The sequence below is a fragment of the Peromyscus leucopus genome, chromosome 1 (assembly GCF_004664715.2).
Source record: "Peromyscus leucopus breed LL Stock chromosome 1, UCI_PerLeu_2.1, whole genome shotgun sequence".
In the NCBI taxonomy this organism is placed as follows: Eukaryota; Metazoa; Chordata; class Mammalia; order Rodentia; family Cricetidae; genus Peromyscus; species Peromyscus leucopus.
In genome coordinates, this window is record NC_051063.1 from 52,763,304 (window position 1) to 52,776,369 (window position 13,066).

Below are 13,066 nucleotides of genomic sequence, written 5' to 3' on the forward strand. Positions count from 1 at the left end.
AGTGGGAGGGGGCTCACAAGCAGTGGGCTCTGGGCCTGCTCAAATGGACAGTCACTTCTTAGGGTTCAGAGAGAGACCCAGCTGGGAAGGAGAGCAACCAAAAGGACCTTTCTGACACAACCTTCCAGACTAGCATGGGACTTGGGGACCCCCCGAGTTCCTGCCAGCCCCCCATCTGTCTGGCTACCACTCACTCCCCCTCTCTTCTCTGCTCTCCCTGACTTTTAATTCCCCATCCACCATCTTTATTGAAGCCCCGTGGTTGCTAATGGAAACCCAAAGCAGCCAATGAAGTCGAATTTGGAGGGGTTCTGAGATTTCCTGGGCAGCACCTCCCATTCTGCTTCGACCTCCCATTTGTCCAGGTTTATTGGGGGCCGTTTATCATAACTTCAGAAAATGGGGTTGGTGTCTCCTTTAGTTAAACGGCATAGCCGTGAGCTGGATGTGGTGGCTGGAACCTATAATCCCAACATTCAGTAAACTGAGGTAGAAAAATTGTCAGGAGTTCGAGGCTAGCCTGGGCTACATTGTGAATTCCAGGTCAGCCCAATCTCGTCTAACAGAAGTCACCTATGCTAGGACATCCTGTGTCTCCTTGGATACCAGGTACTCCCAACCAGCCCTCCCCACTCAGCGGCTCAGAGACTGTGTCTGCGCTATCTATTGATTACTGTGATGGATATTCACTGTCAGCCATGCTGGGTCCTGACACTGCCTTAGGCAATGAAGCAACTGACACCAAAGTTCTTGCTCTTCTGGAAGGTTCAGCTAGACAGACCAGAATCTAATAGACAAATAACCAAGAAAATACCAGAGAGTGAGTAGTATAATATAGAAAATATGACAGACCTTGGCAGTGCCGGTCCGGTTGCTGATTAGTTCCCGTCAACTTGACAGAAACTGGAATCACCTGGGAAGAAGCAGCCTCGGTTGAGGGACAGTCTCCACCAGGCGGCCCTTGGCTGCTTGTCCAGGGAGCGTTTTCTTGATTGATGTGGAAGGGCCCGGCTCTCTGTGGGCAGTGCCGCCCCTAGGCAGGTGGTTCTGGGTGGTGTAGGACATCGGGTTGAGCAAGCCGTTGTGAGCAGGCAGTGAGCAGCGTTCTTCCCTGGCCTCTGCTTCAGTTCCTGCCTCCGGGTTACTGGCTTGAGCCCTTGCCTTGCCTTCCCTCGATGATTGATTGTAACCTGTACGCCAAGCAAACACTCCCCACTCGCCCCCGCCCCCAAGTTGCTTTTAGTTAGTGTTTTATCACAGCAACAGAGGAGCAAACCTCAGACTGGGGAGGCTGAGGCAGGACTGCAAACTCAAGGCCCTTCTAGGCTACAGGGTGAGTTCAAGGCCAGCCCTGGCATCTTAGTGAGCCCTATTTCCCAAATATAAAAATAAGGCTGGTGATGTAACTTAGTTGATAGTGTTTATCGAGCATGCTCGAAGCCCTGGCTTTGATCTCTGGTATCACATAAGCCAGGCTTGATGGCAAATGCATGCCATTGAAGCTCTAGGGAGGTAGAAGCAGGAGGATCAGGAGTTCAAGACCAGCCTGGACAATATGAGACTGTCTCAAAAATAAAATAAGAGGCCAGTGAGATAATCTGAGTTCAATCCCTAGAAGCCACATAGTGGAAAGAGAAAATCGACTCCTAATAGGTTGTCCTCTGACCTCCATACGCACACCCCAGTATGTAAACTCCCCATCTCAAAAAAATAAATAAATAAAAGCAAAAAGAGGGCTTGTCCAGCGTATGTGCGGGCCTAGGCTCTGTCTTCGATACTGTACAGGAGAACGCATACACCAGAAAGTTCTCCACCACACAGTCATCCAGCCCGTGTGGAGCCCGTGTGGAGCCCGTGTGGAGCCCGTGTGGAGCCCGTGTGGAGCCCAGAGGGAAAGCATTTCCAGCAGGGCGGCAGCCGGCGGCAGCAAGTGTAGAGGCTGGAGACACAGACAGGCAAATACCCACCTAGCCTGCGTGAGGGGCTGGGAAGAGACTAAAGAGTCAGGGCCGGAATGGAGCAGGTGATGGGGAAGGTGGCCGGCCAGCACGGGGATTAGAGGGGCAGATCAGGGCCCGGGCACACAGGAGACGATGCAGGCCGTGGGCGGGAGCTGGAATTCCAGTGAGGCCAGGGTGGGAGTAACACAGTCAGACCTGAGTTTTGAAAATTCCAGTGACTGAGTGCAGAGGGGATGGAAGGGGGACGAGAGAGCCCAGAGAAAGCAGCTGTGTGCAGAGGCTGTCAGCATGGAAGAACTGAGGATGGAGGCCTGGAGAGACCTCCAGTGAGCGAAATGCTTGCTGTTCAACTCCCCAGCACTCAGGTAAAAGCCAGGTAGAGCGCTGCAGACCTGTAACTCTGGCACTCAGGCTGGGGAGTGGTGGCAGAGAGGAGTAGATCCTGGGAGCTCAGCGACAGCAAGCTCCAGGTTCAGCAAGCTCCAGGTTCAGCAAGCTCCAGGTTCAGCAAGCTCCAGGTTCAGCAAGCTCCAGGTTCAGCAAGCTGAGGCCCTGCCTCAAGATAAAAAGGTGGTGGCCAGATATGGTAGCACTTGCCTTTAATCCCAGCACTTGAGAGACAGAGACAGAGACAGGAAGGTCTCCATGAGTTCAAGGCCAGCTTGGTCTACATAGTGACTCAATCTTACATGGTGAGACAGAAAAGGTAGATATGACTTGGAGCAGAGTGGCAGCAAGTGACAGGCAGGGCATTGTTCGGACTGGCTGAGAGGATGTTTGGAAGGGAAGCCAGCAGGACCTTCGAGGTGAGGCAGAACTCAGTTTGTTGGAGGAATCCAGATGAGGTGATTCTTGGTTTTGGCCACTTCCTGGCTCTGGGTTTGTAGGGGTAGAGGAGGCAGACGGACAATAAACCTCCTACCCTCACTAACAACTGCAGACTCTGACACTGCCCTGCCTCCTGCTTCATCAGGATGTGGCAGTCTTCTGGGTCCCCTGCGAGCCGAGCCACACTTCCTCCATCTTTGTCCCTGTTCCCTCTCCCTTCCAGCTGGAGAAGCACTCTGAGGCTCGTGACTCCAGCATGGATCTCCTCACTCTTAGCTCCCCACTCCCCAGGGCTCTGTTCTGTCTCCTGGTGTTGCACATCACCTGTGTTCGGCACCCCTATTCTATCACAAGAGTGAGACCTCACCCTGGAATTCCAGACTCAAGGAGCTGCCCACTCCCTGCTTCCCCTGGAATACTGAGTCAGCTCAAACTTCACAGGTCCAAACTCAGACGCCCAATCCTCCCTGTAAACTGGCCCCACCTGAAATCTTTTCAGCAAATGGCATCTCCATTCTGCCAGTTGCTCAGGCCTTCAGGCAGCCCTAGGCACCTTGTCTTCCCACCCAAACCATATCCAAACCCACCTGCAGATCCTGCCCCTCCCCCCCCAAAAAACAACAAAAAACCCCACCAAATTCCACTCGCTTCTCACCTCTCCCAATCCACTATTATCAATCACTTAGCTTCTCCCTGTTGTGTGACCCGGCTCCCATGCCCCCCACTGTCTGTTCTTAACACAGCAGCCAGAGCAATCTTGTTAAAACCTGCCTTCACGCCGTTTCGGCTGCTCTAACCTCACAACGGGGTACCACCTCACGGAGGCAAAGCTGAAGTCCCTCCAACCAAGCCCTCAGGATCTGCCCTCCACCCAGGGCTTGCCATCTCTCCGGTCTCAACTCAGTATTCTAGCCTCCTCTAGCCCCCTCCTCCAGCACCACACACACACACACACCCCTCTGTCTTCCCTGACCCGTGTTCTAGCCACACCGGTCCCTTTCCTAGTCCCCTCTATTTTTGTTAGCTGGCTGTTCCTCTACCTGGGTGCCCCTCCCCCGCCCGGGAGCCTCGGCCCGACAGGTGTCTGTTCAAACACGAAGTCATCAGCGAGGCTCCCTTTGATCATGCTGTTCTCGCCAGTCAGTGCTCTTCACACTCATCCCCTGCTCTGAATATGTGTCTGATACTGTCCCGTGGGTTGTGGGCCTGCCCCTCCTGCCTCCCTCTAGAAGCTGAGGACATAACAATGGGGATTTTCAGGTTTTTGTTTTGTGTTCTTGATTTTGTTTTCCTGCTCTATCCCCTCTGCCCAGAATAGAGTCAAGCATATAATAGGCCCTCAGCAACTATTTATTGACTGAATGAATGGTGTTAGGGTGAGACCTACAGTTCTCCAGAGGCGGCCTGGGCCTGGAATGTTCTAGCTTCGACACTTCGTGCCTGCTGAGCTACAGGTTGTCGATCTGGAGAGAGTGGAGAGACCCTAGGTCCTTTACCACAGTGGCATTCTAGAATGTGGGGTGTTCCTGTTGCTGTGAGAGGAGACAGTGCTCATTCCTTCCTTCCAGTCAAGACCTGGGCTGGGTCTTTGGTGGCTTTGAAATGAAAAGAAAGTTTCTGAGGTGAGGGGTCCAGCCTCTACCTGCTGAGTAGAGGCCACTAAGCTGGGCTTCTCCCTGTGGAAGCTGTCACTGTGGGGGCATCATGGGAGCACACTAAAGACACAATGCTTCAGAGGCACATGGAGAAGCACCTGGAGGTCAAGGCTAGGAGGCTATACAAGGCCGATGCTAGCCCAGGTTAAATGAAACCCCATTTGAAAAAAAAAAAAAAAATGGACATGTGAAAAAAAGAAGAATCAAGGCAGGATCTCTTACTGGCGGAATGAAGAGACCTTGTGCCTAACTCCTGGCCACATACAACCCTCAGTGATAAGGCCTCGTGGTTCAGCCTCCACACAGACCTCGACCGACCCTGCAGCTGACCCAGGGGCAGAGCGGTCAGTCTGCCTTTTAGCTGAGCCCAGCCCAGTCCTCCTCCCTTTCTGGGCCTGGCCACAGCTCCCTGCTTGTTTTCCCCAGAATAAATGGCTGAGCATATTGGGCCAGCAATAACCCCTTGAAATCAGTTGCTATCACAGTTAACAACCAGTTTGGCTTCAGTTCAGGCTGTTAACTATCAAACCACTAAGTGTGGTAATGATTGATTCTTGGCCAGTTGCAGCTTGAGTGGGCTGTAAAACCCCATTAGTGGTTGCTCTGTAGAGGCAGCGACTCAAAGATAAACAAATTGGTGGGTGCTCCAGCCTGGCTTCACCCTACCGCTCTGTGCTCAGCTCCCATGGGTCCCTGGCCTGGGGGAAGGCTTCAGACAGCCTCAGCCGATTCCCACCCTCCTGCCCAGCTCTCTGGCCTCTCCCCGGCAAGGCAGCTCTGACCCTCTTAAGTGCTCATGTCTTCTACCTAGCTGCAAACTCAGCCCCGTCCCAGAGGTACCTCTGAAGACTCAGGTGCTCCTCGCCCAGAGGCGTGAGGCTTAGCTTTGGCCTAGCCACCCACCCACCACCCTTGGCCCGGCCAGGCCTCGCTTTGTAGCCAGGATCACAGGCGGAGAGCCTGACATTCCGTCACCCCCTAGACTCCCTCCCACCCCATGGCTTTCCCCAGGAATTGCTCTCAAACAAATGAAATGTGGGTAATTACTGGGCTGGGGGCTGGACAGGCGACCGTGCAGATGAAAGCGTTTCCTGGACGGTCTCTTCATTTGCATGGCATCAGAAGCTGTTCAGAAGGTGTGACTTTTCCCACAGTGAGACCCCAGCTCCGCGCACAATAAAGCCAGGCTGCTCACCCAGAATTAATTAAAGGGGGAGGGGAGCAGAGGACGGGGCACCAGGAGCTGGAGGAGCTGGAAGGGAGCTAGCTGGAGCCCCTTCTCCATACCCCCAAGTGTCTGTGCACCTGAAAGAAAGACCACTCTATCTAGAGGCCTTCACTCTTCTCTGTAGGCCTTGGGATGAGGTAGACAGGGACTGAGACCCCAGCCTCTGTTTCCACTGTGGATTGCTTGGCAATCCTGATCCACCTGGAAAGGCTGAGCCTGGGACGTAGGCTACAATTCTGGAATGCCCCCATGGTTAGAAAGCCTTTGGCTGCCCCAACCCATGCCAAGTGGGGTTTCAGAAAGAGGCCCACGGGGAAGAAGTTTCCAGATTGTCCTAGTAGCTGGGCTATAGGGCAGCCAGGATGGATGGCCTGTCATGAAGAGTGGGCCAGCTCTGGGCACAGGAGTCCTGCTTCTGAGCCTCCTTGGTATGACATGAGGCTGATCCCCAAAGCCTCCCTGCCCATGCCTAGCTCTTCTTTCTGAAGACCCAGGTCCCCCAGGTTGGCCTCTTCCTGCACAACCGTGCCCTAGGCTTTTCAGCACCTGAGCCTGGCACTTTCTGTTCACAGCGCTGGCCTGGATCTCCCAAAGTTAACTTTGTTCCGCGTCACAACGGTCAACCCCAGCCTTGGCAGTCCCGCTCTCCCCCCCCCCCCCCCACATACCTCCCCACCTCCCTAACACCTTGGACACTGGGCAGCAGCTCTGTTTCGGTTTGGGGGTCAGACTATAGACTATGACCAGTTCTACAGTCTCTGACTAGGGCCAACAGGGTTTGCTACCCCAACCACAGAGGGCTCCGGCCTCTTCTTCATTTTGGCCCTGGGCTTGGTAAGTGTTCAGAGCAAGGTGCTCCTCATCTGAGAGCTCCAAGGCCAGCTGAGAACCTTTCCATTTTTTCTTCACTGTTCTGTCTTCCCCGCAATATCCCTCCCGGGGAGTAAAGGGGAAAGATGGCAACCAGGAGGTCCTTAGACGGAGGGTGGCCTTGGACCTGCCTTTGGGACAGGCACCATGGGAAGGGGGTATCCCTGGCAGGACTCATTCTCCAACACACATTTCTAATATACAAGTTAAATAAACATTTCAGTCATTTAATGGTAACTAGTACACACCCACCCCTAAGGGGCTGACCTAGGCCGAATCTTTTGCTCCCTGCCCCTGCCTGGGGTACAGAGTGGCCCTGCCTGACCCGGCCAGGTGCCCGGCCAGTGCTGAGACCTCAGGAGAACGTCTGCCAGACCAGAGAGCCCTCCACCCACCCTAGGGAGGCCGCCGGGGAACCCAGTCTCAGGTCACCAAGGGGCTCTTCCGAGAGCTAAGAAGACAAGACACCACAGCCAGTGGAATACAAAAATAGAGCCTCTCTTTTGTTAAAAAACAAAAACAAAAAAACCCAACAGCAAACAGTATCCACAACTAGAAGGCAGCTCCCCAGCTCCTCCCCTTGGCCGTGCGGCCGGCCGATCTCTCGCTGGAGTCCGCTGCGGGCGGGCGGGGAGGGGCCGGGAGGACGCCTATCGGGGCTCCGGGGCCCAAGTCCTCTGGCTGCCCCGCAGGCTGCGCGTGAAGGGCGGGTAGTTGAGGAACTCGAAGCGCAGGCTCTGCTCGGTGGTGTGGTGGCCCCGCGGCAGCCGCTTCATGAAGTGCACCTCGCGCTGGTGCTGGCGCGTCTTGGAGCCCTTGCGGGGCCGGCCCTTGCGGGTGAAGGCCATGTACCAGCCCTCGTACTTGGCGTTCTGCAGCGCCGTGTAGTTATTCTCCAGCACGATCTCCGTGAACACGCAGTCCTTGCCTTTGCCGTTGCTCTGCAGGTCGTTTGGGGAGGAGGGGAGCAGACGCGGTGTTACCGAGCCTCCCTCCATGTGAGACAGAGGGCCAGCGGCCCCAGACGGCAGGTGGGCACCCCAGCAGATGGCGAGGGGAGCCCGAGCCCGGCCCCACCCCCTACCCGGGCACCCGCTCTCTAATCCCTCACAACCCGCAGCCCACCCGGCAACTTCCTGTCCTCCTGGGCAGCAGTGACACATGGCTGTCTACGGAGGGGCTGGGCCCGAGGCAGAGGGGCCCAAAGCCTGCCTGTTCTGGCCTACTGCCCACCAGTCTGGCCCCGGCTGCCCGCGTTTCTCCACCTGCCCCCCTCAGCATCTCCGGACTCAGGATCAGCCCCCAGGACAGCCACCCTATGCGGGGGAGGGGAGGCCCAGGAGGGACTCTGAGGCCCAAGCCTTGAAGCCTAGGAGCAGGGAGCTTGAGGCTGGAGAGGAGCCGTGACTAATGGGGCCATTTCAGAGCTAGGCCGAGGGGCTGGGCCTGCGGCTTACTGAACATTCCAAATGCTGGTACCATGTAATTGGACATAATAGCAAAGCAATTTGGCGATTTGTTAAAAAGATATATGGAATTTGCCATCACCACCCCCAACCCTTTTCCTGGCCTTCCTTCTTCATCTTCGATAGGGTTTCCTCTCTCTGGCTTTTTACTTCCCTCTTCCTCCTCCATCTAATCATTAGACAAACCCTAAGGTAACCAAGGTACCATGTCTCTCCACTCACCTTGTTGAGATTAAAGTGTGCCAGAGAGGTTCAGTCAGTCCACACCACCTCCCCAAGCCCCACTCCCCTTCTGGAACCTCACCTTGGCAATTAGCTTCCCCTTCTTGTTCATGCAGATGTAGAGACCTGTCTCTGCTCCCCGGACTCGAACTCTGCTCCCAAAAGTATCCGTCTCCACTATGAGCTTTGCTGTAGAGAAGTTATGGGATGGTCACTGAATCTGTGGCCTCTGTGTCCCACAGCTTTACCCCTGAGGGCTGGCCCAAGGCTGTGTCCTATATCCCTGAACAAATTCTCCAGGGGCTAGGAACAGAAAACTCAGGCTCTAGCCCCAGCCCACTTGCTGATACACGGGGCAGCCCTAAGAAAGATCAGCTCTCTTTTCAGGACCCGAGACTCGACCTCTGGACTTGTAAAGGGGCTGGGACTGATCACAGTTTATGAGCTGAGTTTCATAGAACTATTTGGATGCATCAAACTGAGAATCCCGAATCTCCATTCTTTCAGACCTCTTTTCATGCTAGAAGCCAATATTATTAGGTTGAGGTACCAAGGAAAATTTCATCTATGTAGATTCCATAAGCTAACTTGAGAGATCTCTGAATAGCTTTCCAACTTAGCATATCATGAGCTTATGCCCCACAGATTATTAAGAACATCTGAGAACAGTGGTGACCTCTCACCATGAGGCTAAAGGTAAAAAACGCCCTGTTCTGTTCCTGCCCCTTCAGTTCTAGCAGCCCTGGCCATCCTCCACCGCTTGGGCAGCCCTGCTCTTCAAGAAGTGACAGAGAGGGGCTGGAGAGATGGCTCAACACACTCTTGTAGAGGACAGGAGTTCAGTTCTCAAGACCCACTCAGTGTGACTCCCAACTGCCTGCAACTCCAGCTCTGGAGAATCCAACACCCTCTGCCGACCTCGGCAGGCACCTGCACACACACATGTACTCTCAGGAGAGTACACACACACACACACACACACACACACACACACACACACACACGATTTGGATTAAGACGAGTCTTCAAAGAGGAGGAGGGCATTTCTCCCAGCACTGTGCTTTCGCAGACTGCTTTCTGGAACCAGACACCAGCCAGGAGGATCCTGCCCCCTTTCCATCGGCTTCCCATTCATCAGAGCCCAGCTCTAACATGTAGACACCAACAACTCAATTGTCTTTACTCTCAGCCTTCACTACAGCTGGGCTCCTTAGGCACTGGGCAAATGCTTTCAGAGGTGATATAAGCCCAGGGCTGAATTCTGTGCCCTTCGCTACTTCCTGTTCACGTGGACAGCCAGCCACCTTGCCTGAGAGGCTGGTTCTGATCACCTCTTTATGGAATTGTTCTCTTTGAGACTGTTCCCAAGAAGAGAGGGAGGGCTGAATGAGAGGATGGGACAGAAGACTGGATCTCCGGCCCTCCCTACCACACAGCCCAGCCTTATTCCTCCTTGAGAAAGCCTGCATGTGTCTCTCTAAAACCAATACCAAGGGTGGGGGCACAGGGGTCGTCAATGAAGTCCTCACCCTGCCTAGCCTCTTACACTCCCTCTCTTCACAGAGGTGCAAAAGTGGGACCCAGAAGTCCCCAGTCTGTCCCCAAGTCAGCTGGGGAATGCAACTGTTTACCTGTCCTGCTCACCGCCCCTCTCAGACCCAGGCAATCTGCTGTTCACTCCTCTCATGCCTACTTGGTAGAGCAAGAAGCAGTTGCCAGGGAAGGATGCAGGGGAGGGAAGGGATGAGAGGACCCTGCTCTGGAGATTCTAGCCCAGCATCACATGACAGTGGGTACCTCTGCCCCTTCTTGGGACCTCTCCGCCGCTTTCCCAGTCTATATACTTTATGTCTCTGTTTTTTGAGCCCCAGGAACCCTGGAAGCCTCCTCGGAGTCGGAGGGAAGTGAGTGGGCATCGGTTCCTTCAGTGCCAGCTATGTTTCCCCTTCCCACCCCAAAACCCAAGGATGCTAGGCCATTTGCTCCAGCAGAGTAAACTCTGGAGGGGCCAGCCATTCTTCCCTTTTTCTTGTTGAGAAGCTGAGAAGGGCAGCAAGCAGCCAATTTGGAGGGACAAAGGGCCTGAAGGCCGGCTCTGCCAGCCCAGCGGGGGAGCTCGGCCACCAGGCAGGCTGCCCCCCACCCCCACCCCCACCCAAAGAGCCCCCACTCTCCTCCGATCGATCTGGGGAGTCTGGTCATGCAGTTTACAGCGGCTTTCCCAAGCAGGCTTTTGGAAAGCTTAACATTTTCAAACCTATTCTTCCACCCCAGTGACAGATTTATCCCAGGAAAATTATGTCTCCTCCTCCAGCTTTGAAGGGAAGTCAGCTACGTCGATGCTGAAAAAATGCAGCGAGACATACTCGATCCCCCAAACTGGCTCGAGAAGAGGAGAAAGTATTCAGGAAATGTTAAAAAAGGTGAAAGCAAGAAGACTTTTAATCGCTCTGCCAGACGCAGGGGTCTCTCCAGAGATTCCGAGGGAACAATCTTTAGCCTCCTTTTTTAACATTTACAGACTTGCAACCTCCTTTCAAAGTCTACATCTGAAAAAAAAGGGGGGGGCTGGTTCTTTTTCTGTTTTATATCATTCATTTTTCTTCTTAGCTCTTAAAATGCCTCACCTTTTTATTACATTTTAATAGAGTCTTCCTCTCTCCTTCCATGCTCGTTTAAGTTGTCATTATTTAAAGGTTTTTAAACTCACAATAATCGCTCTCTAAAAACAACGCCTGCCACCCAGAGGGTTTGCCTTCCTCGTGGTACATCCAGGACTCTGGAAATGGGCCCCATCTCAAGACAGGAATATTGACTGTTTTAGAAAGCAATCAGTTCTCAGCCCCTGCCCCAGGAGCTCCCTGTACTCAGCAGCCCTCCCGGGAGCCGCCAGCCTACTCAGCCCCCTGGGGTGTCCACAACTGGAGCCTGGAATCTAACTCCCAGGCCCAGCCTCAGTGTGCAACTGACCCGCTTGATCAGTTAGCATCATCCGCCTTTTCCAAGCCGGGCAAACTGCGGCTTCTCTACCTTCTTTTTCCCACTCTCCTTTGTGGGCCCTGGCGACATATCCTCTTTCAAGAACTTCCCTTAAATGTGGGCCCCCTCCCCTGAACCCTCTGCCTCCACCTGCAGCTGGAAAGAGGTGTATGAAGGGGGGAGGTTGTAAGAGAGACTCCTGGAGTCCTTCATTGGAGGAGCAGGGAAGAGAGGGCACCTGTGGGCCACATACATCCTCCCCAGTGCTTTCCCTACCTACCCTTCTCTCCAGCTGACCCTCAAGACACCTTTTTGCCTTAACTCCTTCGCCTCTCTCTCAGCTGGGGAGCTCGCAGCCTCCCTGGCCTCGGCAGCCTAGAGCTGGCGGGGAGCGGCGGCGAGGGCCACAACTACCTTTCCTCTGCAGAGTCCGGGGAATGCGCCTTACCGAAGGGGTCTCCGTCTTCTGCCATGGCGTTGATGCGCTTGTTGGCCAGGACCTGCACGTGCTTCCCGCTGGTGCGGCTGTAGAGCTGGTAGGTCCGGATGAGGCGGCGGCTGAGCTGATCCGTCACCAGGCTCTGCTCCCTCACATGCTGTGTAAAATTAGGTGAGGACTGAACAGTTACCTTTAGGAAATTGAAAAATACACAGCACGCCATTATAATGCTACTCCGCCCAGGGGTCCCGAGTGGTCCCCACTGCCCTTGTGCCACCTCCCGCCGCGCCAGGCAGCCAGCAGGGACTGGGGGCATCCCCCCAACATGCTGGCTCAGGCCACCAACCCCCGCGGGGAAGTCTCGCAGACCCAGCCCAGGATGGATAAACCCGGGATGAGGGAGAATCTGGACCCACCTGTTGGGAAACACCCTGGGGCTCCCGGCCAGCTCGGAGCAGGGAAGCGGGCTCCCTGCCCAGCGCAGGCCCCCCGCCCGGGCCTTCCTAGAGGAGCAGGGTGCTTTTAAGTAGCGAGGCAACGCTACCCGACCCGTGACATTTATAAAGACAAATTTAAGGAGCAAATGTTGAGAGTGCAAAGGGCCGAGACTAACACGATCGCTGGCCGAAACCGGCCACAGGTCTCCCCAGAGAGGAGCGGAGAGGATCTTTGCAACAACTACACCCCAACTTCCCCTGACAAGGAACCCCCGCTGGCTCCAGCTCCCGCCTTTCCTAGGAGGCCGGGTGCGGCTACAGGTAAAGTTCCCATCCACCCGACCTGGCTGGCGCGCGTTTGGACTCGCTGGGCTCAAGACCCTGGGGTTCTAGTCTGTCCACTCACTCGCTGTGTGACTTTAGGCAGGACACTGTCTCTCTGTTCCTTAGATCCCTCCTCAGGGTAGTTTGGGGCTGGATTTGTAAGGTTCTTTCCAGCCCTGCTGCGCTGGCCGAAGGGTCGGTCCTCGTGTCCCTGCCCGACAGTGTCAGCTGGGTCCCCCGCGCCCGGCCCCCGCCTCTGCGCAGCGCTCCTTACCTGGGCTTGGAGGCAGAGAACCAGCAAGTGCAACAGCCTGTGGGAGACAAAAGCGGGCAGGAGAGAGGCGCGGGGTGAGCGGAGAGGGCGCGGCGGGCGCGGGCCGATGGGGACGCGGGGGCGACCGCGGTACTCACAGGCAGCTCAGCGCGGAGCGGGGGCTGCCCATGGCGCGCGGCCCCGGGAGCACCGAGAGCCCGGGCGGGGTCACGCCGTCCCGCGGGAGGCCGCGGGGGGACGAGCCGAAGGGGCGGAGGCCGAGGAAGGTCGAGGTGCGGGAGCCCAGCGACGAAGCCGACGCGGCTCGGCGGGTCCCGTGGAATGTCGTGCTCACCGCGCGCGCTGATCCGCTCTGCGCCGCTGCCCGAGCCGGTGGCCGCTGG

General features: G+C 55.5%; 1 protein-coding gene across 4 annotated transcripts; it reads right to left on the reverse strand.

Annotated features, from left to right (window-relative positions):
* Nucleotides 1-7,019: 7,019 nt before the first annotated feature.
* Fgf8 (fibroblast growth factor 8) lies at nt 7,020-13,066 on the reverse strand. 4 transcript variants are annotated; one of them, XM_037203214.1, is made up of 6 exons: nt 12,821-13,066; nt 12,492-12,720; nt 12,065-12,151; nt 11,658-11,805; nt 8,313-8,419; nt 7,020-7,483 (listed from the first exon to the last, which is right to left on the reverse strand). In XM_037203214.1, the coding sequence occupies exons 1-6, from the start codon at nt 12,850-12,852 to the stop codon at nt 7,193-7,195; spliced, it is 894 nt and encodes a 297-aa protein (XP_037059109.1). In that variant the 5' UTR covers nt 12,853-13,066; the 3' UTR covers nt 7,020-7,192. The 4 variants fall into 4 exon arrangements, with proteins under 4 accessions (XP_037059109.1, XP_028747006.1, XP_028747004.1 ...); XM_028891173.2 differs by having other exon boundaries at nt 12,684-12,720; nt 12,821-13,062; XM_028891171.2 differs by having other exon boundaries at nt 11,658-11,838; nt 12,684-12,720; nt 12,821-13,062.

What these genes read in the sequence shown, in the direction of transcription:
- Fgf8 (XM_037203214.1), bottom strand. Translation starts at nt 12,852, where the DNA reads ATGGGCAGCCCCCGCTCCGCGCTGAGCTGCCT. An exon ending in CGCTCCGCGCTGAGCTGCCT is followed by an intron (nt 12,721 to 12,820) that starts GTGAGTACCGCG and finishes TGTCTCCCACAG; the next exon opens with GCTGTTGCACTTGCTGGTTC. An exon ending in CCCAGGGTGTTTCCCAACAG is followed by an intron (nt 11,806 to 12,064) that starts GTGGGTCCAGAT and finishes AATTTTACACAG; the next exon opens with CATGTGAGGGAGCAGAGCCT.